Source organism: Nyctereutes procyonoides, unplaced genomic scaffold (assembly GCF_905146905.1).
Source record: "Nyctereutes procyonoides isolate TBG_1078 unplaced genomic scaffold, NYPRO_anot_genome, whole genome shotgun sequence".
NCBI lineage: Eukaryota > Metazoa > Chordata > Mammalia > Carnivora > Canidae > Nyctereutes > Nyctereutes procyonoides.
The window spans coordinates 21454909-21478293 of NW_026575051.1; the positions used below are offsets into that span (position 1 = coordinate 21454909).

At 37.4% G+C, this 23385-nt stretch overlaps 1 protein-coding gene across 8 annotated transcripts in view; it reads left to right on the plus strand.

Moving 5' to 3' along the window:
• The first annotated feature begins 3683 nt into the window (after window positions 1-3683).
• The window catches only part of MLIP (muscular LMNA interacting protein), a 252774-nt gene continuing 233072 nt past the window's right edge, over window positions 3684-23385 (plus strand). For 7 of the 8 annotated variants that reach the window (XM_055330897.1, XM_055330901.1, XM_055330902.1 and 4 more), the window contains exons 1-3: window positions 3684-3815; window positions 5408-5510; window positions 11398-11467. In XM_055330897.1, the coding sequence (XP_055186872.1) occupies window positions 3791-3815; window positions 5408-5510; window positions 11398-11467 (198 nt within the window). In that variant the 5' untranslated portion in view covers window positions 3684-3790. Of the gene's footprint in view, window positions 3816-5407; window positions 5511-11342; window positions 11468-23385 lie in introns of those variants that run through there. The other variant, XM_055330903.1, reaches the window with a different exon arrangement.

Sequence of the window (23385 nt, forward strand, 5' to 3'; positions counted from 1 at the left end):
GAAGAAAATCCACCAAAATACTAACACTGACCTTAATTTTTATTTGTTTTGTTTTCCCAATTTTTTGTAGACCCCTGCAGTTCTGTCTCCTTTCCTCTTTTGTGTTGAGAACTTGTGACCTTGCTCTGCTGCCCTCTCCACATTCCACTTTGGTGGTATATTGGATCAGGATGGCCATCTGACTCAAGTTGGGCAAATCGGATTCTCCTGGGAATTTAAAATTGAGGCTTCAGAGAAAGCAAGTTGGTTTGTATGCATGCCTTGGATTGAGAGACATGTGAATTTTGGACTGGGAGGTTTGGGCATCTTTTCCGACTTATAGAAAGAAAGCAAATATTCAGAAAACTAAGAAGAAAGCAGATGGACAAAGAAAGAAAAAGATAAGAGATCATAGGATCCTAGAGGAGAAACTGGTTTCCGATGACTGGTTTTAGTTCTAGCCCTCAGGAGGCCTGGCTGTGTGCCATAAGACATTCTTGTGTCCTTATAATTTATTACTATTTTTATTACCATTTAAAAATTTTTTTCTCATCAGTTTCTGTTACCTGTAACCAAGTACAAGTAAATAAGATGCCTTTACTTTTTAGACATTTAAAAATATGCAAAATGAGTATACACTGCTATTAAAGTATTATGATAAGCACAATAATTTTTATTGTTTTTGAAAAACAGATATTTTATCAAGCACTCCTGTGATATATTGTTTGTAAAAGTGAGAAACATAGGTCATTTGTGGCCATAGAATTACAGGGCCTGTACATAGAATTACATAGAATTCTGGTCCTGTTTTCTGGTCCTCTTTTTGGGGAAGTTTGATAATTTCATTTGACTCTAACATACACTAATTTGTTATTTTAAGAAAACCCAATGTAACAAATTTCAATTTGAGGATGATAAAGGAGAGAACCATTCATTAAGGAGGGTTACATCAGCCAGTTCACCTCACCTATGCCATTATCTGACCTCTGTCCCTGACTTTTGGCCAGGTTAGACAAAAATTATGTTTGCCACCAGCACACTATTAGAAAAGCTTGTGGATAAAAGCAGTGATGACAGGATGCATTGTTTATAATGTGTTATTCAGTAAAAAATACACATTGCTCATAATGTATTTTTCAATAAAAAATTATAATCCTAATAATATACTAAAATTATAAATATATGAAAAAACTTGGAAAGAAATATACCTTAATGTTAACCATGGTATATTTGAAGTGTGGCTTTACAGAGAATTAAAAATTACCTTTTTGTATTTTTTCATAACTTTCAAGTTCTCTACAGTGTCATTTGAGTTCAGTAATAAAATTTTTAAAAGTCAAACTTTTAACAAAAAAAAGAATTGCCTTAGGCACCCAAACAATCTTGTCAGTCTTCTGTTTGTCAGGTGCAAGAGTTTAGAAAAGAAGGAGGAAAGGAGGGAGAGAGAGGTTGGGCTACCTTGGATACTCTGCTCATGGGATTGGACCTCTGGAGTTGCTCTCTAAGGGAGAAAGTAGACAGGGCTATGTGCCCAGTCCAGAGAACCCCAGGCGTACAGCAGGGTGGCAGGGAGCTCTGGCTTAGGGGTCAGCCTGGCCCTGCTCTTTCTGTGTGTGGACTCGCAAAGGTGCTGAGCTTCTGGCTTAGCTTCCCTTTCTGTACAATGATACAGCTCCTTCATGGGGTCGTTGAGGGCCTAAGACAAGATAGTGTCATGTCAGTCACTTAGCAGAGTCACAGGTTCATAGTAAGTAGCCATGGTGTTTCCTATTATTCCTGCAATTTATCAGATGTAAATCGTGCATATGTAATCCATAAATCCTCCATGTCTACCTGCCATTCCTCAAACACATTGTCCATATTCTGGCCTTCATTATTTTAGTTTACACCTGACATGTTCTGCTTCCTATAATTCTACCAATTCTAGAAGTAGTTAAATTAGTGCTTCTCAAACTTTTATGCCTAGAGGAATCACCTATGGGTCTTGTTAAACTGTAGATTCTGACTTAATAGGTCTCAGCTGGTGTCCAGGATTTTGAATTTCTAAAGAGCTCCCACATGAGGTCAATGTTGCTGTCCGAAGACCACTCTTAGTAGCAAGGACTAAGAAGGTCCAGCTGAAATCCAACATCTGTGTAAAATCCTCTTCAGTGTCTCTAGCCAGAATGTCCTCTCCTTCTTTCACTTTCAAAGCACGTCATTTGTACTCTCAGTTTAGCACTTGCCACATTCAGCCTGCTTTGGTGCACTGCTATATGTGATTCTGTTCATTCCCAACTAAGCTCCTGATGGGAGACTCTGTGGTTCAACCCCTGAATGCTGTCAGCACCGGCAAAATGGTACAGATATGGTGTTCAACCAATAATTGTCAAATTACAGAACTGCATGAAAAATAATGAAATAATACCTTAAAATAACATTGTGTTTTACGTGAGTATTTACTTAGAGATTGTCAACCTAAATCAATTTAATGAGTGGAAATAATGAGAGTAGTGTTGTGAATAATTTTAAATAGTGAATATATGATTGTGATCTTTTCTTTTTCTTAAAAATACATTATGCATTATAGGATTCAGGGTGGGGTGATATTTTGGGTAGGATGACAAAGCCAATCTGGGATGATATATTTTCTACAGAACATCAAATGAATGGGTACTAATTTGTTTTTCAAACACTGAGTTTCTTGGGTCATGGTTTTAAAAAAGCCTCTAAGTCAACCAGAAGCCGAAGTTGGCTAACACTGGACATTAATTATTGGTCATTGGGGTAACACGGACTCATTCTGTTGAGAGTAATTAGGGAAAAGAATTTGCAGGAAATGAAGAAAGTGCAGTGGAGGTCTCTGTTGGAGGAGGTTGTCAAGAGGACATGACCACTGCTTGACCCTTGGGCTATGGACCCGGGCAATCAGAGGCTTCTCATCATCTCTCCTGTCCTTCAAATATTTGTTCTGCCTATTGTTCCGCTGGTAGGAGCCATTTCAAGGGCACAGCTTGAGAGAGCAATGTGTTGAGGAGATCAGCTGGATAGTACATGTGACTGAATCCTGTTAAGACTTCTATACAAGCTTTTAAGATCCTGGTGCGCAGGTGTAGAGATCTACTTGTCCTGCAGATGCCCAAGACAAGCCTGTATGTAAGTCTCCTTCCTCATTAAGCCTTCCACCTACTGATCTGGAGTAGCCTGCCTCCTCCTTCAGGCTCTCTTTGCTCTCCACGTATAGGGGCCAGTTTGTGAACCAACAATCTACTGGATATTTGCTGGCAGCTGGATAGCGGAGCAATTGTCCTTTCTGACTGTGGAGTTGGTTCAGTCCTGTATGGGCACCTACTACTACTTAATTCTGACTTTCCTTCCCTGGGGCAATTGGCAATTCGTTTCAGGAGGACTTTCCATTGTATTTTAAAAATCCAATCAATACAAATAGAAAAGAAACTCCATTTTAAGTAACCGTTAACTCGCCTACCACTCATGTCCATAGGGAAGCTTAAAGAATTTTCATCAGTACACTAAAAAGTAGATAGTTGGATATACAGCAAAACTTTTCAACACTTGACTCCAAATCCCTGTTACTGCCAAGACATTCTTATAAAGAAATCATCTGGGGAAACTTAGCAACTACTGTTTTTGTGAAATGGTCCCTGTCGGGCTGAGGTTTATGCCTAACTTTTTTTTTTTTTTAATTTAGCTTCTGTATCTTGTGCCTGGTATCCGACATTAGTTACAGAGTAAACAGTACTTTCCAAAGACTGACAGGGTCAGCTGCTCTGGGAATGTGGCCGGTGACCTCCCTGCTGGATTATCGTTCTTCATGCTGCTTCCAAGTCAGTTGAAAGGTAAGCATTCTTTCTGTATAAGTGCACACTGCTTTGGAACATGTTTCAATTTCGACTGATAAATCTGAAAGTATATCCTGGGTACGCTGTTTCAGAGGGCATGGAGCTGTTACTTTGGGGGCAAAGTGATTTGTCATGTCAACACAACCACAATGCTAAGATGCTGGGTTTAGCGGAGGAGTGAGCCACAGGGCTGCATCTGGTTGCTTTGATTAAGCCCTAAAGACACAGGAAAACTTCCATCCAGAACTTGTTTCTCAAGTTAAAAACACACACTGTAATTCTAATATTCAAGAAGTAAAGCCTTCCATTTCTTTTTTTTTAAGATTTTATTTATTCATGAGAGACATTGGCAGAGAGAGAGAGAGAGAGAGAAAGAAAGGCAGAGACACAGGCAGAGGGAGAAGCAGGCCCCATGCAGGGAGCCCGACGTGGGACTCGATCCTGGGTCCCCAGGATCATGCCCTGGGCCAAAGCAGGCACTAAACCACTGAGCCACCCGGGCTGCCCAAGCCTTCTATTTCTGAATCCTTTTTCCTGAAGGAAATTTAAATATTGATCAATTTAAGTTGGCTATTGTCTTGACTGAAATAGCAATGGTGTGAGTGAGAGAGTGAGTGTGTGTGTGTGTGTGTGTGTGAGAGAGAGAGAGACACGGGGAGACAGAGAGATAGACAGATACTACTAGGAAGTATATCTACTATCCAAAGGATCTGGAAATATAGTGAGTGTTCCCAAATGCAAGAGCAAAAACTTGTTCAACCCACACATCATGGATGTCACCATGAACAAGAGAAAATGTATCCTAAATCCCTCAAAAATTGTAGATGTTGAGTATAGAATAGTGGAGAAAATGGAACATCCTGGAATTAGATCCCCAAGTGGTTTTAATCAGCTTGTATGTTATAGACTCTTGAGGTATGGATTTAGTGTTATAGCAGAATTACTGTATTTATAAATTACCATCAGTGTTGCCAGTATTATTTTTTTTTACCTCACATTTTATTTTTCAATAAGTTTTCGTAAAAGATTTGCATTTTTCAGATGGACACATTAAAAAACCTACCACTTTTCAAAGTTCTCAGCTCTCATTTGATTGAACTATTTTCTGGTGCTCCAAAGGATGCTCTATCATCAAGAAATGATTTTATAAAGAAAATGTCTCTTTTCAGACACTGAATAAAAATCTTTTCTACAGACATTTTAAAAATATGGCCCAGAACCAAAATAAGGGCACAAATAGGATCAGAAGAAGTAGAAAAATCATATTCTAGTAGAAAAGGTTTATGTTTCACTGAAGAGTGGTAATTACAAAGGTACAAATTTGTTAAGCTGTTATTATCGTAATTATCGTATACTGATATTTTAGGGTTTGCTATTGTGTCCACTTGGCAGATTCAACTTACAAAAATGTTTATTATATAGTGACAAACTCAACTTTAAAAAATTCCTCTGTAGACACTATCTTTTCACAACTGTAGGCCATACCATAACCCTGAGCATCCTGTACCTCTGGCCTGCAGAAGCTGGAAGAGATGCTTACATGTGGGGATGGTGGGACACTAAAGTCTTCCTCTGTTTGTGTCTTCCAGATGCACAGACAGATGAGAAGATAAGAGTCAGAGGAACGTCCCAGAAGAGTCTGCAGTTGCTGCTTGAGAGTTTACAGTCACCAAACCTGATAAATAGACTTAGGTAGGGGTTCTGAGAAGACTCAGAAAATTCTGGGGGACCAGTCTCTGCATTTTGTTTTTCACTGCCACTGCCACCTGTGTATCTCATTTGACCATCAAACAGAGCTTTCTAGAGGCATGGGTGTAAATTTTCAACTAGGAGCAATACTAGTAGGTCAATAGTTAGCTGTGTGAGATCAGTTCTCAGTGCTAGGTCTAAGGTAGATTTGCATCTGGCTCTTGGGTACACATTTCCAGTGTGGCTTTGGGAACAGACTATGGCACCTGAAGGCATGTACTGGTCTATCAGTACCTGGTTGTGGGGCTTACATGGGCTTCTGATCTGTGGAGAGCATACAAGACCTACCCATGTCCTGCAGGTGCCATGTGGAATGATAAACCTGTATAAAAGGCATCCATTGTCTCAGAAGAGGACCTTATCTTAATAAAAAGGTATTTATTCCTAGAGCACACAATGAGGAAGATTCTCAGTTGTCTACACCATGCTTTACAGTTTATTTTTTCAAAAGAAAACAGCATTTGTTTTTCATGCTTGGGGGTGTCTGTCTACCTTGTGAGGTTTCAGAAATACAGCATCTATATGTGCTGTGGCTGTGGAGATGAAAGTTCTTTAAATGGCAGGTATGGAGAAATCACCATTAAGAACCAAACAAACTATATTTAACTTTCTAACCCTGTAGATGAACAAGTCATCTTAATAGCTGCAATCTCTCCTTTCCCCATTTTTGAATATAGGCACCACATCACAAATCTGAGTAGCTGAGATTTCACCCTCTGTAAGAGGCACACGACGAGGATGCGAAGAAATGGAAGAGGTGCTAGTCTCTTGAAGTAAATATCATTTGCTGAGGGTCATTTGTTCGACTTTTTAATGGAATTCTTGCTGGCCTATGGTGGTGTAGATTTTAATTTCCTGTTTGGAGTGACCTGTTACTCACAATATGTTCCTGGGAAAGAAATCGCAAATTTCCAGGTTAGAAAGGAATTACAGATCTTTCTTTTCTTTTCTTTTTCTTTTTTTAAATAATAGCTTTATTGAGATATAATTCACATACCATAAAATGCATTCTTTTCAAGAATACATACAATTCAATGGTTTTTAGTATATTTGGAGTTATGCCATCATCATGACTATCTAACTCCGAATATTTTCACCAGCTCAAAAAGAAGCCCCATGTCTGTTAGCAGTCATTCGTCATTCTGCTTCCCTCTCACCACCTGGCAACTACCCATTATCTTTCCAGTTCTCTGGAATTGCCAATTATTCTGGATGGTTCATGTGGTATCAGTGCTTCACTCCTTTTTATTGACCAATAAGATGCCACTGTATGATATTCCACATTGCTTCACCCTTCACATGTTGGTAGACATTTGTGTGGTTTCTGTTCTCTGGCTGCTATATCATGAACATTTGTGTACAAAGTTTTTGTGTGGATACGTGCTTTTACTTCTCTTGTGTATATACCTAGAAATGGAATTGCTAGATCATGTAACTCTCTATATAAAATGTTGAGGAACTGCCATACTATTTTCTTCTTTCTTTCTTTCTTTTTTTTTTTTAAAGATGTATTTATTTATTTTAGAGCTGAGGGAGAGCACATGAGAGGGCGTGAATCGGAGTGAGGGGTGTGCAGAGGGAGAGAGAATCCCGAAGCAGACTCCCAGCTGAGCGCAGAGCCCTACGGGGCTCGATCTTGCACCTGGGATCATGACCTGAGCGGGAATCAAGAGTCAGATGCTCAACCTACTGAGCCACCCAAGTACCCTACCACACTGTTTCCTAAAGTGGCTGTTCCACTTTACAGTCCCACCAGCCATGTAGGAGGCTTCCAGTTTATCCACTTGTTGCCAGTGCTGTTATTTGATTTTAGTCATCCTAGTGGGTGTGAAGTGTTATCTCATTGTGGCTTTGATTTGCATTCCGTTAATCACAACATCTTTTCATAAGCTTGTTGGCCATTTGTTTGTCTTTGGGAGAAATCTCTATTCAAAATTCTTTGGTCATTTTTAAACTGGGCTGTTTGTACTCTATACTGTTGAGTTGTAAAAGTTTTTTATGCATTTTGGATAGAAGTCCCTTATCAGATCATTGATTCACAAATATTTTCTCCCACTCTCTTTGTTAATTTTTGTGCCACATTTGTCCAGACTTTGATACTATATTTGAACTAACTTTTTTTCTAGGTAAACCTCACATAGTCCAAGTTAAAAATGGCACACACTTTCAGCAACAACCTGCTTGATGCCAGACACTGTGTCAGGTTCTTGGCACACATTACCACATTTAATTTTTATAATAACATTAAGGGGTTGGTATTATCCTTTTATTTTAAGGGAAAGGGAACTGAAACTCTGAGAATTAATTTGCTCAAAGCGATCCAACTAGAAGGTGATAGAATCTGCAAATGAGTCCCATTATTCTTGCTGCTTAGTCTGTTTTTCTCCTTTACACCAATATTTAGCTGTTTGAGTAGATAAGTGAACACTCAATATTGTGTTCATCTCTAATATGATTTGTGTTGGATAAATGCATTTCATTCCTGTTTTCTACCCAAAGTCATGTGAATAACAGTGTATTACATGTCTTAAGTCACATCTGTTTGATACATTTCCCTTCCCTCCCACCCTCACCCCCTTTCTTTCTCTTTCCTCATTTGCTTTTTTCCTTTCCTTCCTCTCCCTCCTTCCTCTTTCCTTTATAAGAGTATTCATTTGGTCCTTACTATGTTCTAAGTGTCTAAAATGATGCATAATGCACCCTCTGGTGCTGATACTCTAGCAGAAGAGACAAACCTCAAATGAATAGATAAGGATTCACTTAAAATACCATGTGAAATAATATAATGCCAGCGGTGATAAGAGTTACGAAGAACGCAGCAAATGAATGACAGAGGGTTTGCTATTTTAGATGGATCCTCGGGGAAGGTCTGGATGAAGTGAGAAGGGAGTCACATGATTCTGAGGAGAGCCTCTCCTCCTGGCAGAGGGAGGAAAATACTTGTGATGACAGACATGCAGAGAGGAGACCAGTGTGGCTCTGTCTCTGCTGTTTGACCAGTAAATGGACAAGTGCTAGCTTTGGCACAGGCATACTTTTACCTAAAAAAAAGCCTTTGTCCCTAAAACATAGCTAAAATATCTTTAAGCATACCTCTGTAAATGGATAGGGGAGCTAATATTTACCACAGAATGCTGGTGCTGTTTACCCACTCTCCCTGTTATGCCTGTGATGAACTTAACTTGTTCCAAGGTGCTAAGTGCACAGTGTTTAGGAGCTTGGGCTAGGGAACTTGAGTGCCCCCAGTTAGTTGTGTAACTGTCTTCTTCTTCTTTTTTTTTTTTTAACTCTTAAATGGGTGCATTAGTTTGCTAAGACTGTGGTACAAATACCATAGACTTCATGACTTAATAGAAATATCTTTCCTCCCAGCTCTAGAAGCTGAACATCCAAGGTCAAGGTGTTGGCAGCATTGGTTTCTTTGGAAGGTCTCTCTCCTTGGCTTGTAGATGGCTGCCTTCTCTCTGTGTCTTCAAGTGGCCTTCTCTAATTTTTCTGCTTTTGTCCTAATCTTTTCTTCTTCTTCTTCTTCTTCTTCTTCTTCTTCTTCTTCTTCTTCTTCTTCTTCTTCTTTTTTAAAAGATTTCATTTATTTATTCATGAGAGATACAGAGAGAGAGAGGCAGAGACACAGGCAGAGGGAGAGGCAGGCTCCATACAGGAAGCCTGACGTGGGACTCGATTCTGGGTCTCCAGGATCACACCCTAGGCTGAAGGTGGCGCTAAACCGCTGAGCCACCCAGGCTTCCCCCTAATCTTTTCTTCTAATAAGGACACCAGGCATATGGGTTACTCTGCCCTAATAACCTCATTTTACCTTAGTTATCTCTTGAAATATCCTATTTTTGACTATAGTCTTATTCTGAAAGGCTAGGACTTCAACATGATTTTGGGGGGTGAGGGGCACAATTTAGCCCATAACATCGATGAAAATAATAGTCTCTACTATCTAGAGTTGTTCTGAGAATTAATTGAGATAATATATGTAAAGCCTTAAAGGAGCTCCTAGCACAAGGTGAGTGTTGTTCAAGTGAGCTAAGTAAGAGTATTATTATCCTATTTTGATCTAGTCATGCCTACATGGTGAGTTTGTTGAGGGAAGAAATGTAGAGATTGTATCTTTTAATTTTATTATTTTTATCTATTATTTTGAAAAAATTCTGCCTGCGCCTAGAATAATCTTCACCATTTTAGCTTCTCAGGACACATTTGCTGAAGTTAAACTTTTCATCCCAGGTGGGAGGAACATCACTGGCACATATCTCTCGTTATCACTCTTCTCTTCTTCCCCAACTAGCTTTGCATCCCACCATTCCTCTGCTTCTAACTAGATTCTAAATTTCACCTTCAGGCATTAAACTTGCAATAACCAAGTTTCTTTTACAGCCATAGCATGCTTCCCCCCCCCCCCCCAGAGAGATTTGGAAATTCCATTTACATAAAATGTTAACTATTGCCTTGCTTTTGACACGTACCAATCCTGCATGCTAGTAAAACTACAAGACATCAATTTTCAAACTTGTTAGGGGCAACAAGCATGCATGATTCCTTTTCTGGAATGCAGAGTTGAGCCAGAGAGGAAAGTCCCTTTTGCCGAAGAGCCTGATACAGTGTTCCTGAATTCATTGTTCTGAAGCAGGGTTTCCTTCTTACTAAGTATTTCACTTATGAAATCTTCAGCCCTTCCATCATGGTGCAGAATAAGCTCTGGAGCAGCTCTGCCTGGCGACAGAGAACTAGCTATCATTACTCTAAAGGATGGAGCCTTACAATACATTTCCTAAAATGTTTCCTTAAAAAGTGAAGGAAACTTGAGTTAATGTCAGAAACTGGCGTTAAAGTGTTTCAAACAGGCCAAGGGATTAGACCACCATAGAGACCAGTCTTGGCTCACTCTGAAAGTCATATTTACTCTTTATTTCTATCCACATATCTGGTTTGCTGAAAAAAAATAGAGGAGGGTTAATTACCACCAAGTTACACAATTAATTTTCTTTAAGACATGTAACAATTTTCAAAGAATTCTGAAAACACTGTTCTTTTGGAGAAATTAATCTCATCTTCTATGTCCTGACTTTGTTCCCAGTAGAAAAACCACGATAATGAAGAACAAAATCCTTTTTGCTTTTTAAATGAAGGGAAATACCACTTTTATCTCATGGTGTTTCTAAATATCATTTGCCAACTTTTTGTGGGTTAAAATTGCCACTACCCCTTGAATATATGTGTTGTGTGTTAACGGTTTTCACTAGTTATCCTTTGCTCTTTTCCTGTAAGTGAGTTTTTAAACTTCTGAGCTATAAAATAACACATAACTGTTGGGACTACCAGGACCCAAACTGGAATTTGGAGGAACAGGGCTGGCTGATTCATATTGGTTATATGACCATTACATTTGTCCTTTGTAAACTGATTTATTAGGTCTGTATTCTAGAGTATGTTTTATTCTGCTCCAGTGGCTATGAATGAATTCTTTGATGGTGGCTTTTTGTCACATGCATCTTTCATGGTTCAGGGCACCTAACCTGTTGGAATATTCTCCTGTTGAAGAGTTTGCTTTTATATCTAGTGACATTTATCATTATCTAAGGCCAGCTGCCTGACTTCTCTTCAGGGCTCTGTTTATGGGGTTTGAACATCTATAAATGGAAACACTAGCTAACCAGAAATTATCGCCAGGGCTTTCTGATAGTGTCCTGAGCTCTCACAACTTGGAATGTCCTGCAATATCTAACATGTAAGCACGTCAAATCATTTTCTAGACAGAATCTGAATCTCTTTTTCTGTTTCTCTCTCTCTCTCCCTCTGTTTCTTTCTCTCTCTCATTCAGTTTCAACATGGAATTTGAAAAGCATGAAAAAGGAAGCTTATTAAATAAGAATTTAGAGGAGAAACTGACGGTAAGATGTGTGAGATTTAGTGTACACAGATTTGTAATGTAATTGACATAGTAAAAAAAGCAGCTGTCACAGATTGGAAAAGTTGTACTAACTAGCTTGTATTTCCATATTTTTTTCTGGTTAGCAGCCTGAAAATTAATGAGTTCCATGGACTTTGCTGAACACAGTGTAATAAAATTATTAATAAAATTTCAATACTAGAATGTGGACGAATTTTATTTTAAATGATGTGGTTTGGCTCCATTTTTAAAATCAGTATCCATTTATTTTGAGCCCTTGTTTATTGCTTCAATACTGAAAGATTATTCCATTTATTGAGCTAAAGTTTAGCAAAGTCTAGTTTCCTTCAGAGGTACTAGGAATATGGGTCAAGAAAAATATATTAAGTATTATAGACTATTTTAATGTTTTATCAAATCATTTAAAGGACATCTAGCATAAGGATAAAGTTTACTCTTCAGAAAGGTTTTATTATTTTGCTATGAAAGTTGTGAAAGTAAATTTGCCTTGATGCTGAGGAATTACATGTCAATGCACTGTAGTGGTCACCTATATTTGCTCCAACGTAAAATATACCATAGACTGGTATAGTGGTAGAATGTGTTGCTCATGGTTCACCCAATGGGTTTAGAAGGCTAGTTATGTTTGTAAGTGTACTGTGACTACAGAGTTAATGTTAGAACAGGGCATGGCTAATTTTAACAACAGTACAAGTAGCTGAAAGTAAAACTACATAAACTTTGTGACTTCTTAAAATCATGAGAATGCATTGCTCTGGGTGTTTGACACACCCAGATTTATGTACTCTTAATATTTATGTACTCTTAATGGTACTGAAACTTGAAAGATGAAAAATCCTGAAATGTATTATAATTTCAAAGCCTTGAAGAAATATATTGAATTAAATGTTACTTTTTCTTAAAGGATTCAGATCATCATTTTGAATATTAGCTGTGGATCTCTGTTCTAGGTGGTTGTCTAAACATGTATTGGCCACAGACTATTTGGTTTTTTGACTATTTTGAAAAGCTATGCATTATTATGAACTAACTAGGGGTTTTGAGTTAAAATGTTCTGGGTGACAGTGCTCACTCCACTACTTCAGAATATAAGAGTATGGGATTTTGTTTAAGCTTTCAGAGTCTTAGTTAATTCACTTGTAAGATGGGGAGTAGTAATACTAATTTGAAGGATGTCATGAAGATTAAAAACTATAATGTTTGAAGATTCCCTGGGTTGCACCCATTATTTTCCAACTGTTTTTGGCCTGACTTACTTGGAAAGTGTACACCCAAAGTTTATTAATATAGAAAGAGAAATCTGAAATGCATTTCAAAATAAAAGGAAAACTTGGATATGCTTACTGTAGAGGCTTAGTGATTATAAAACCATTATGGAACTAGATAGAGAGTAAATAAATACATAAATAAAGAGTTGCTATGAAATTAGTATGAAATTTGATCCACGGGTCTCTGACAATCTTTTCCGGGAAGTTTTGCAAATAAATATAGTGCACATGGGGCAAGTAAACAGAAGTGAAAGTAGTCTCTTATCAATTGGGGTGATTTGATGTACACACATTTCACTTCCTGGAGGGTCAGACATTCTGCATTCTGGACTCACCTTAAACACAGGTGTGACTCTAGAAGCGAGCAAAAACCTCTCCTCAGAGGAAGCAGCTGTCACAAAATTCATGATCATTACTTTGGAGGAGAGATCCAGGGCTCATCGCCGATTAAGTTTCAGAGGAGTGGAGGTAAATGTGGGACAGTTCAGAAGTTATAGGAACATCTAATCTGTACTGAGAAGAGAAGGTTCTCAGGGAGGGAAGGAACACATTAAAGTTAAGTGGTGTGGGCAATTGCCTCTACAGGCAAACAGAGCTATAGATGTGACTCAGATATCTTTCGGATAAAGGAATTCTGGTAATACTGTTATCAAGAAAAGGTCAACTTCTATTTGACATCTCTAAGAGAGCTGGGAAATAAATACCTTAGAATGTTTATAGTAGAAATTATTTTGGTTAACACTTTGGCTGTTCATGTGTATAAACATCTAAAGACTTCAATGTGTGTTGTGTTCCTTAGTACTACCAATGTAATGTAGTATGACTGGCTAGAGGCTGCTGTAAATAGTTAAAACACATTTTTGTAGAGTTCATGAGGTTCTGAAAATTACTAAATTTATTACATACAAATAATAAAGTTTATAAAAATGGTTTTTAAAAGGGGAAAATACTTTTCTATTAAAATATTTAAATATGTATCATTATAATATTGCTGAATTATAATATGTATCTTCTTTAAAATTAAAAGTATGCTCATAAAGATTATTATGAACAATGTTATGGAATATATCACACAGTTAAGAAATTTATGTGACTGGCTTTATTTGAAAAAAATTCCAAGGTGGAATTCCAAATTCCTCCCTCTCTGCTTTTGTCTTATTTTATTTTTCCTTCTCTTCCCCTGTGTTCATCTGTTTTGTTTCTTAAATTCCAGCTATGAGTGAAATCATAAGGTATTTGTCTTTTTCTGATTGACATATTTTGCTTAGCATAATATACTCTACTTCTAGACACGTTGTTGCAAATAGTAAGATTTCGTTCTTTTTTGGTGGCTAATATTTCATTGTGTATATACACCACATCTTCTTATCCATTCCTCAGTTGATGGATATTTGGGTTCTTTCCATGTTTTGGTTACTGTGGACATTGCTGCTATAAACATTGGGGTGAGTGTGCACCTTTGAATCACTCTTCTTGCAGTCTTTGTATAAAATGCCTAGTAGTACAAATGCTGGGTGGTAGGATAGTTATATTTTTAACTTTTTGAAGAACTTCCATACTGTTTTCCAGACTGGCACCAGTTTGCATTCCCACCAACAGTGCAAGAGGGTTTCCCTTTCTCTGTATCCTTGCCAACACCTGTTGTTTCCTGTGTTGTTAATTTTAGCCATTCTGACAGGTGTGAGGTGGTATCTCATAGTGGTTTTGATTTGTATTTACCTGATGGTGAGTGATGTTGAGTATCTTTTCATGTGTCTGTTAGCTATTTTGTATGTCTCCTTCTGAGAAATATTCATGTCTTCTGCCCATTTCTTAGCTGGATTATTTGTTTTTTGGGTGTTGAGTTTGATAAGTTCTTTATGGATTTTGGATACTAACCCTTTATCAGGTTTGCTGTTTGCAGATATCTTCTTCCATTCTGTAGGTTGCCTTCTAGTTTTGTTGATTGTTTCCTTCACCGTGCAGAAGCTTTTTATCTTGACAAAATCCCAATACTGCATTTTCGCTTTTGTTTCCCTTGCCTCCAGTGTTGTGTCTAATAAGAAGTTGCTGTGGCTTAGGTCAAAGAGGTTGCTGCTTGTGTTCTCCTCTAGGATTTTGATGGGTTCCTATCTCACATTTAGGCCTTTCATCCAAGTTGAACTTATCTTTGTGTATGGTGTAAGAGAGTGGTCCAGTTTCATTCTTCTGCATGTGGCTGTCCAATTTTCCCAGCATAATTTGTTAAAGAGATTGTCTTTTTCCAGTCGGATATTCTTTCCTGCTTTGTCAAAGATTAGTTAACCATAGAGTTGAGGGTCCATTTCAGGATTCTCTGTTCTGTTCCATTGATCTATGTGTCTGTTTTTGTGCCAGTACCACACTGTTTTGATGATTCCAGCTTTGTAATATAGAGCTTGAAGTCCAGAATTGTGATGCCTCCAGCTTTGCTTATCTTTTTCAGGGTTGCTTTGGCTGTTCGGAGTCTTTTCTGGTTCCTTATGAATTTTAGGATAGTTTGTCCTCCCTGTGTGAAAAGTGCTGGTGGTATTTTGATAGGGATTGCATTGAGTGTGTAGATTTCTTTGGGAAGTATAGACATTTTAACAATGTTTGTTTTTCTAGTCCATGAGCATGGAATGTTTTTCCATTTCTTTGTGTGATCTTCAATTTTTTTCATAAGTGTTCTGTAGTTTTCAGAGTACAGATCCTTTACCTCCTTGGTTAGGTTTATTCCAAGGTTTTTTGGGTTTTGATGCAATTGTAAATGGGATCGATTCCTTGATTTCTCTTTCTGCTGCTTCATTTTTGTGTGTAGAAATGCAACAGACTTCTGTGCGTTGATTTTATATCCTGCAATTTTGCTGAATTCCTGTATCAATTCTAGCAACTTGCAGGTGGAGTCTTTTGGGTTTTCTACATAGACTACCATGTTGTCTGCAAAGTATGACTTCTTCCTTGTTAATTGGATGCCTCAGTAGGGTTACTATATATCTATAGTATAATATACTATACTATATTATGTACACTTAATAGGGGTAAGAGAACTGCTACCATTAGCTATCGACTTTTTTCCCCCTCTGAATTTGTTGCTCTTTGGAGATTAAAAGTAAGGATTCCTGGGAGCTTGACGATTAAAGCTGCATCAGTAGGTAGCAGATAAGAAATATTATACTCAAATCCTTCAAAATGTCCTAAATTTATCAATCCCATCTAAATTTTTCACCAATTGGTTGATATTTTCCCAATTTCTTAAACATGAAAAAGAAAACTCAATTAGCATGGTTTGAATAGGACATTTTCATCCCTTGAAAAACCAACATATTGAGCCATGCTGGATATTTTAGTCCTCTCTGATCTTGCAAAGTCAGATTACACTAAAGGTGATTTTGTGGGGTTGCAGGGAGAAAGGAAACTATTTTGTAACAATACAGTTCTGTTTGGTTCCACAATAAACCGTGTTGGAGCTGAATGGATCTTTTCTTTTTCTTGATGAGGCTTGAGTAACCATTGTATCATGTGTTCCCCAAAGTACATTCCTTAGAATTCTGATTTTCTAAACTGCTCTATGAAAAGAGGTTCTGATCTATGCTCAATAGTATTCATGAAACACTATGTACAGAATGAACTACACAGCCTTATTTCTTTTGGAGACTCATATTGTATTTAAACACACTGAAGGCCATAAGACATTTTGGAGGTTAATCTTGTATTTCTTGTACTCTCTACAATGTAATGCATTTAGATGTGTGTGCACAATGATAGTGAATATTCTAGCTAGTGTTCTCTGGAACACATTTTAGGAAGTGGTGTGTCAGTATGTTACTTGTCTGATTTTATTTATGAGGTTCATTTTCAGAATAATGATACACAGAATAATAAATTTAACCTGGGTAACAATTATCTCTGTAACATGAAGTTATTTCTGGAATAATGTTGAAAGTAAGTATATTTCTATTTAGTATGTTTTAATAGCTAAGTAAAATTAAGGCAGGACATCCTCACTATTTTCCAAAATCTTTTCCTTTAGATTATTAAATACATCAACAAAGAAATTCACTTATGTTTATCTTCAACTAAAATTTCTTAATGAAAAGGAAAAATTCATGTATTAACATAGTAAAAATGGTCATGCACCTCAGGATATTGAGATAATAATGTTTTCTTTCTTTAAGAGATGATAAAAACAGATTTTATGCATAAATCTAATAACTTCTATCACATTAATATAATATGTCTCAGGAGACAATTCTATCTTCTCAAGTAATAAATGTTCAATAAATATCACAACAGTAGTAATAATGAGAAGTGTAAATCTTCCAATTCACTTTATATTGAAGCTTGGTAGAAGCAAACTAACATAGTCAATTTCTGAATGTCATAAATATTGCTTTTTTGAGTAAGAGAAATTTCTGAGATTGAGAAATTATGTCCTTTGACAGATTTTTAACAGGATCTATTTCATACAAGGAGATGAAAGCTTAAATATTAGATAACTGAAATTTTACTCTTTATGTTTAAAATTTTTCAACTTGTTTTGAATTTTTGGTGACAGTTTTATCCAATGATTTGCAAATTTACCTATAACTTTGCAAAAAAACATTATTCTCGGTTTCAGAAAAAAAGATATTGTACCAATTCTTTTTGATAGAGTGAAAGAGAAAATTGAAGAAAAATGTAGTTAAAATACACAAATGCAGAAAACTAGGCTTTTTAGAATTCTGTGATGATTCAGTGAAGAACACTTTTAAAATAAGGTTCAATTAGTTATTCATAGCTTCATTAATACAAATAAAATTAATTATTTTCTAAGAAGAAATTTGTTAGCAAATAAAAAAACATGGGACTAACATTGGTTATAGTTCCCAATGTTATTATCTGATAACAAGTCTGACTTTTGTTGGGGAGAGCACTTTTGCCGATGTAATCTAGCATCTGTTAGGTAGAAATGTCCTCAGAACAAGCAGAAAGAGCCTTTCAAATCAGTGGACATTTCTGAATGACTTTTGAACAAGACAGGGTCCTATGGACTATAGTGGAAGCATACATGATAGAGAAAGCTTTGGCCACCAAGGATATTATTGTATTTTATTATTTTTCATAGGTTATGAGATAATAATGGTAAATCTTAGTAGCTTGGAAATATTCGAAGTGTAGAAAAGATAAACATCCCTGATTCTTTTTTCTCACCTAGACTTGAGATAGCAAGTCTATAATTATTCATCAGAAGTGTCTTAACAATGGAACAATTGTAAAGTATTTTATATTGTAACATATTATATTCTGTCATAATATTGACTGTTGGAGGTCACTGAAAGGACATGACTGCTGGTTGACCCATGATGAGCTGAATTCCAGTAGTTGGAGGACCTTCCGCCTCCTGCCACTCTTTCCTTGGAATATACATTCTGCCTAATATGCCTGCGGGAGCTGTTTTCAAAGAAGTTGCCTTGAGAGAGAGAATAAGGTGTTGTTGAGACCATCTGAATGGCATAGTATCTGAATCCAGTTAAGGCCTCTATATAGACTTTTAAGATTCTGGCTGTTGGGTGTGGAGATCTACTCATCTTGTGACACCTAAGATAAGCTTATTAGTAAGTTCCTTGCTTACTAAACCCACCACCTACCAATCTAGAGTGGTCTACCTATTTGGTCTCTCCCAGCCCTTCATGTGTGGGGAGCAATATCAAATTTCACCTGGGAAGCTCCCAAGGTTTTGAATCAACAGCTAAATAATCTGTTTTTCTAATTGTGCCTAACTACAGTCATTGGTAACAGGTACACAGTAGATACTGACATACTTGAAAAAATGTTTGGACTGCTGATGCTTCTGATGTGTTATCTAGAGATGATTTTCAGTATGCCTTGAATGTTGATTCTGATCCATACATAATTCCTAATAAGACAACATCATATAATAAAATAAATGGTAAATTTAAGTTCATAAATCTCTGGTAGTCAGGCACTGGATCTATGTATCTTTATCGTAATTGATTGCCCTGGATCCTTTTATACTAATTTTGGTAATGACCAAGGAAGGAAATATGAAAACAGACAAATGAACGATGACATCTCCTTTCCTTTGGCATTTGAATTTTTATTTTAGAAAACTCCTTATATTTCTCTGCCATTTGTGAGAGTGGATCAATGACTTCTGCTATATTCTGGATTTTACTAATAAAATTGCCTTGGGTGTCCATTTTGTTGGAAGGATCATTTTGATGGTAGAGGATGTGAGTTAATTTGTCCCCAAACTTTAATTCCTCTATGATGCTGCCTCATGTTTGTTTTTATGTGTGACATCATCATGCAGAATGGTAGGCATTTGGGCATCTTTAAGAAGGCTGCTGGTCAGGGAAGCCTGGGTGGATCAGCGGTTGAGCACTTGCCTTTGGTCCAGGGTGTGATCCTGGAGTACCAGGATCAAGTCCCATGTCAGGCTCCTTGCATGGAGCCTGCTTCTTCTTCTGCCTATGTCTCTGCTGTTCTCTCTCTCTCTCTCTCTCTCTCTCTCTCTGTTTCTTGCAAATAAAAAATAAATAAAAATCTTAAAAGCAAAAACAAAAACAAACAAACAAAAAGGCTGCTGGTCTTCTTAACATGTTTGTGGTACATATGGTGCATTCTGTGTCTCTATTTGATAACTCTCTCAGGATGGCCCATTCATCACTAGTAAATTTTGAATGTATTAATCCCTTTTATCCAGAGAGGGCTAGAGTTCTGTAATAAGTTGACATCCAAAATACTCTGGGGAAATAGTTATTTTCAAAAAAAAAAAAACCCAGATGGGCAACAATAAAAGTATTTTATGGTAAGTGCCTCAGTAAGTATCCTTTAACTGAAAGGCAAATGCAGGACATTCCAAATTAGGATTCTGTGAATTTCTGAACTCAGTGTCAGTTCTGAATTTTTAGTAAGATTAATTTAGTCCCATTTCTTAGGGAGATAAGAACTCTCTGAGAAATCAATAAAGGGGTTGTAGGATTGATCAGTCAACACCAGGTATTGTAGAGTTCACTGGTTAAGATACTGTTCTTCAGAGAACTGACCCATCCCTCCAGCATTATGAGTAATAAGAAGATTATGGTTTTACCCCAGGTGAAGTATAGTTGCAAAGAATAACCATGAAATGTAATCATTTGGCAGATCAAAGTGAAAAACTAAATAATTGCTCTTAAGTCTCTTTTGCATAAGAAATAATTCCACTTTAACATCTCTCTTGCCTCCTTTTAATAGAGCCAGTAACAATTTTTAAATACTTGAAGAATCTGTACCTTGAAATTAAAAAAAAAAGGAGGGAGGAGATAAGATGCCATGGATGATTGAGACCTATAGAATATTACTAAGCAATAGGAATTGAAATCTTAATGGGCATAATTGCAGAATGAGGTAAGACAACAAAAATGATGAGTTAGCGTAGGTGTGCACGCAAGTGTTCTGAGTGCCATTTTAACATCTATGAAAACCAAAACAAAGGACCTGTGCCTTTGGGTGTGTGTGCGTTCTTCTGATTCCTAAGAATAGGTCTTCCCTCTCTTTTTAAGTGCTGTGGAGTGTGGTAAAAAGCATGTTGTATCTGAGTCTAGGAGACCATTTTGGTGTTAAAGTTCTGTTTGTGTGACCTTAGACAAATCACACAATCTTTGGTCTCCTTCTTTACAGGCTGAGAGGTTGGTTTGGAGTTGCAAGGATTGCTGTGCTCTCTAGCATTTGATAAGTCTGTAAAAAGTGTCTTTGGGCTGTGTGGTTATTAAATCCTTTCCATACCAAACAATGCCTACTTATACAAACATTAGAAACTGAAATAGATTCTATTTTTTGTGTCACCACTGACCAAGTGTAAAGTCAAAGTTCTTATTACTAGATTATTAGATTTCTTTTAGTATAAAATTTCACAGCTCAGTACTCATGAATTGAATTGCACTTTTTTTTTGTTTTCACTGAGAAGTCACAAAGATTTAATAATGGAATCATGGGTGAACATTACAGACTAGATAAAGAAAATAATATATAAGTGCCTTAATATTAATGTCAAAATATTGCCAAAATCAAGCATTCTATTTTTTCATGACACTACAGAAAATAAAGTAGATGCTGAGTTTGCATCAGGAATAAAAATTTAGGATGCAGAAGGTCTGCATTTTAAATGTTATTTTTAAGGTGATTTCTTAAGCTCTTTCTCATCCCCCTTTGTAGTTCTTACCACTCCCCGTGCCTGACACAGATATCTCGGTCCCTGTGCAATTCTAATTTTAGTCCCTTTGCACCGCTGAAGGTTGAGGAAAAAGTGGACTGCACCCGAATGGCAGAGTCCTAACCACCATTTCCATTTTTCTTTTTTCCTTCAAGAAAGATGAGGGCTGTGTCTGTTAGCACTCAGGGACGGGAGGGAAGAGTAAAGTGAAACTGATGAGGATCCAGATTTCTACTTTCTGGTTCAAATGAAGTTCTTGAAGCCATCCAGTCCTTTGAACACCACTGCTAATTAAAGCAGTGTCTGCTGATAATGTAAGTCTGGGATGCACTGTTTGAATGGATCTTTTGATACAGCTCTGTGTGTTGGTGAATAACTGAAGGGAGATGGATTGCAGGCTTTAGGCGAACTGTGCTTTCACACTGACATTCATAACACACTGTACGTGCGGCGAAATATTTTCTGGGTTCTCCTTGTGGGAATTACAATTACTTACATATCTAGTTGTTCTGCTCCAACTCCGGCTCCCCTCAGGGAATGACAAATAGACTGTTGTATTAGTGATGTAATTACATTACAGAGTCATGGGCTTTATTTTGCTACACGATCTTCATAAAAATAAGGAGATGATTTTTTTTTTTTTAATGGTGAGAAGATGTCTGTGGTTTAATTGCCGGTTTTCTCTTCCATTTGTAACCTAAAAATTTCTCAAGGGTACTTTCATCAATTCTCTTCTCAGTTAATGGGCGTTTCCTTGCGTATGTAGCTTCTGGGGAAGACGTCACCCCAAGTTTGTTCTTCAAAATAGGCCTCCTGCCCTTGTGGATGTCAGAATATAGCAATTCAGAGACCACCTCATGCTTTTAAACACTGACTTTGATGACATTCATCTTGGGAGCAGATGAGAGAGCCCAGAAGATTGCTTTCCTAAACCTGTAATAATTTCTCTGGGATATCATGCCATAGTGGGAGCCTGAAGGAGGAAAATGTCAGCATGAATTAATAAGCTTATCACAGACAGTGGGGAGTTCTTTTAGAATGTGTGAAGGAAACATGGGAAATATAATATTTTTGTTCCTATTTTGTTTTGTTTTGTTTTTTTTTTTTTTTCCTTTGAGCTCAGCTTTCAATCTGGAGATTCCTGTATGTTTGTTGTTTTATCTGCTTCTGCTTATCCATCTATCCATCCATCCATCCATCCATCCATCCATCCATCCATCCTGGGAGCTCTCTGCTTACAGCCTCCTGACCTCCTAGCTGCCTGGACCTCTTCATATGGGATATGGAAGGAGATGAGGGAGTTGGTCTTAGAGATTTGCAACGAATTCTCTTCTTTGCAACCCAATTACCATCAAGACCTTTGTGGAATTTGCCTGCATTGAGTCTGGTGCACCCTCAGGGTTTGCAAAGATATTTATTAGCATTCCTTCTTGACTGCAGCTCCGCTTTGGAGCATAGCCATACACCTTCATCTCCTTTTCATCTTCCAGAAATTTACAATATACTTTTTCATGCTGACTGCTCACCCCTTCCAAATCTCTCATTGTCGTGGGTTTATTCTTTTCAATTCTTTTACTTTCATTGTAATGGGGTCAAGAAAAGGATGTGAGAGAAACTTCTGTATTCCATCAGCCATCTTGAACCAGAAGCCCCTTGATTTATTTTTAAAGCTCATCCTCAAAGCTTTGTGCTTTCAGCAGGTGTTGAGTGTCATGGAACATCTTTATTCTTCTTCATTGACAGCTAAATGGCTCGATGTGGAACTGTTGCAGAGGCTAAGTTAAATGGCATGCCAAACGGTATTCTGAGCACCTAACTAAAAAAAATATTTGATACCATTTCTAAAAGATTAAATGTTGACAATAAAGAAGGGTTTAGTTTTTACCCTTCTTTTTTGTGACAGTGATTTTGGTGATTAAATAGAGTGAGAGTTCAAATCTGGGCTTTTGTGTGTTCAACCTATATGACCTATAGTTTCCTTGTCTGTAAAATGAGATGTGACTTACCTCCCTGGGCTTTTATAAGTACAAAAAGGTGAGGAACTATTTGAAAAGCATGGTGCATCAAGAAGCCCTTGGAAACTAGTAGTCATTAGAGATATGAGAATCATGGTGGTGTACAAGTTAACTTCTTGTGTCTGGGGAAACTCAAGGCTGTTTGTCTCTTCAGCCAGACTATGTGTCATTTCGAACGTGACTGCTAGGCCAAAGGCCATGTTTGCTTTCCCATTAGGAACAGTGCCATCAATCAACCTTTAATTTTTTTTCTTTTTAGGATTTTGTTAAATAAAATGAGAGAGAGAAAGAGAGCCAGAGCAAGTGAGCATAAACAGGGGGAAGCGGCAGAGGGAGAAACAGACTCGCTTCTGAGCAGAAATCTCAATGTGGGACTCAATCCCAGGACCCTGAGATCATGACCTGAGCCAAAGGCAGACGCTTAACTGACTGAGCCACCTAA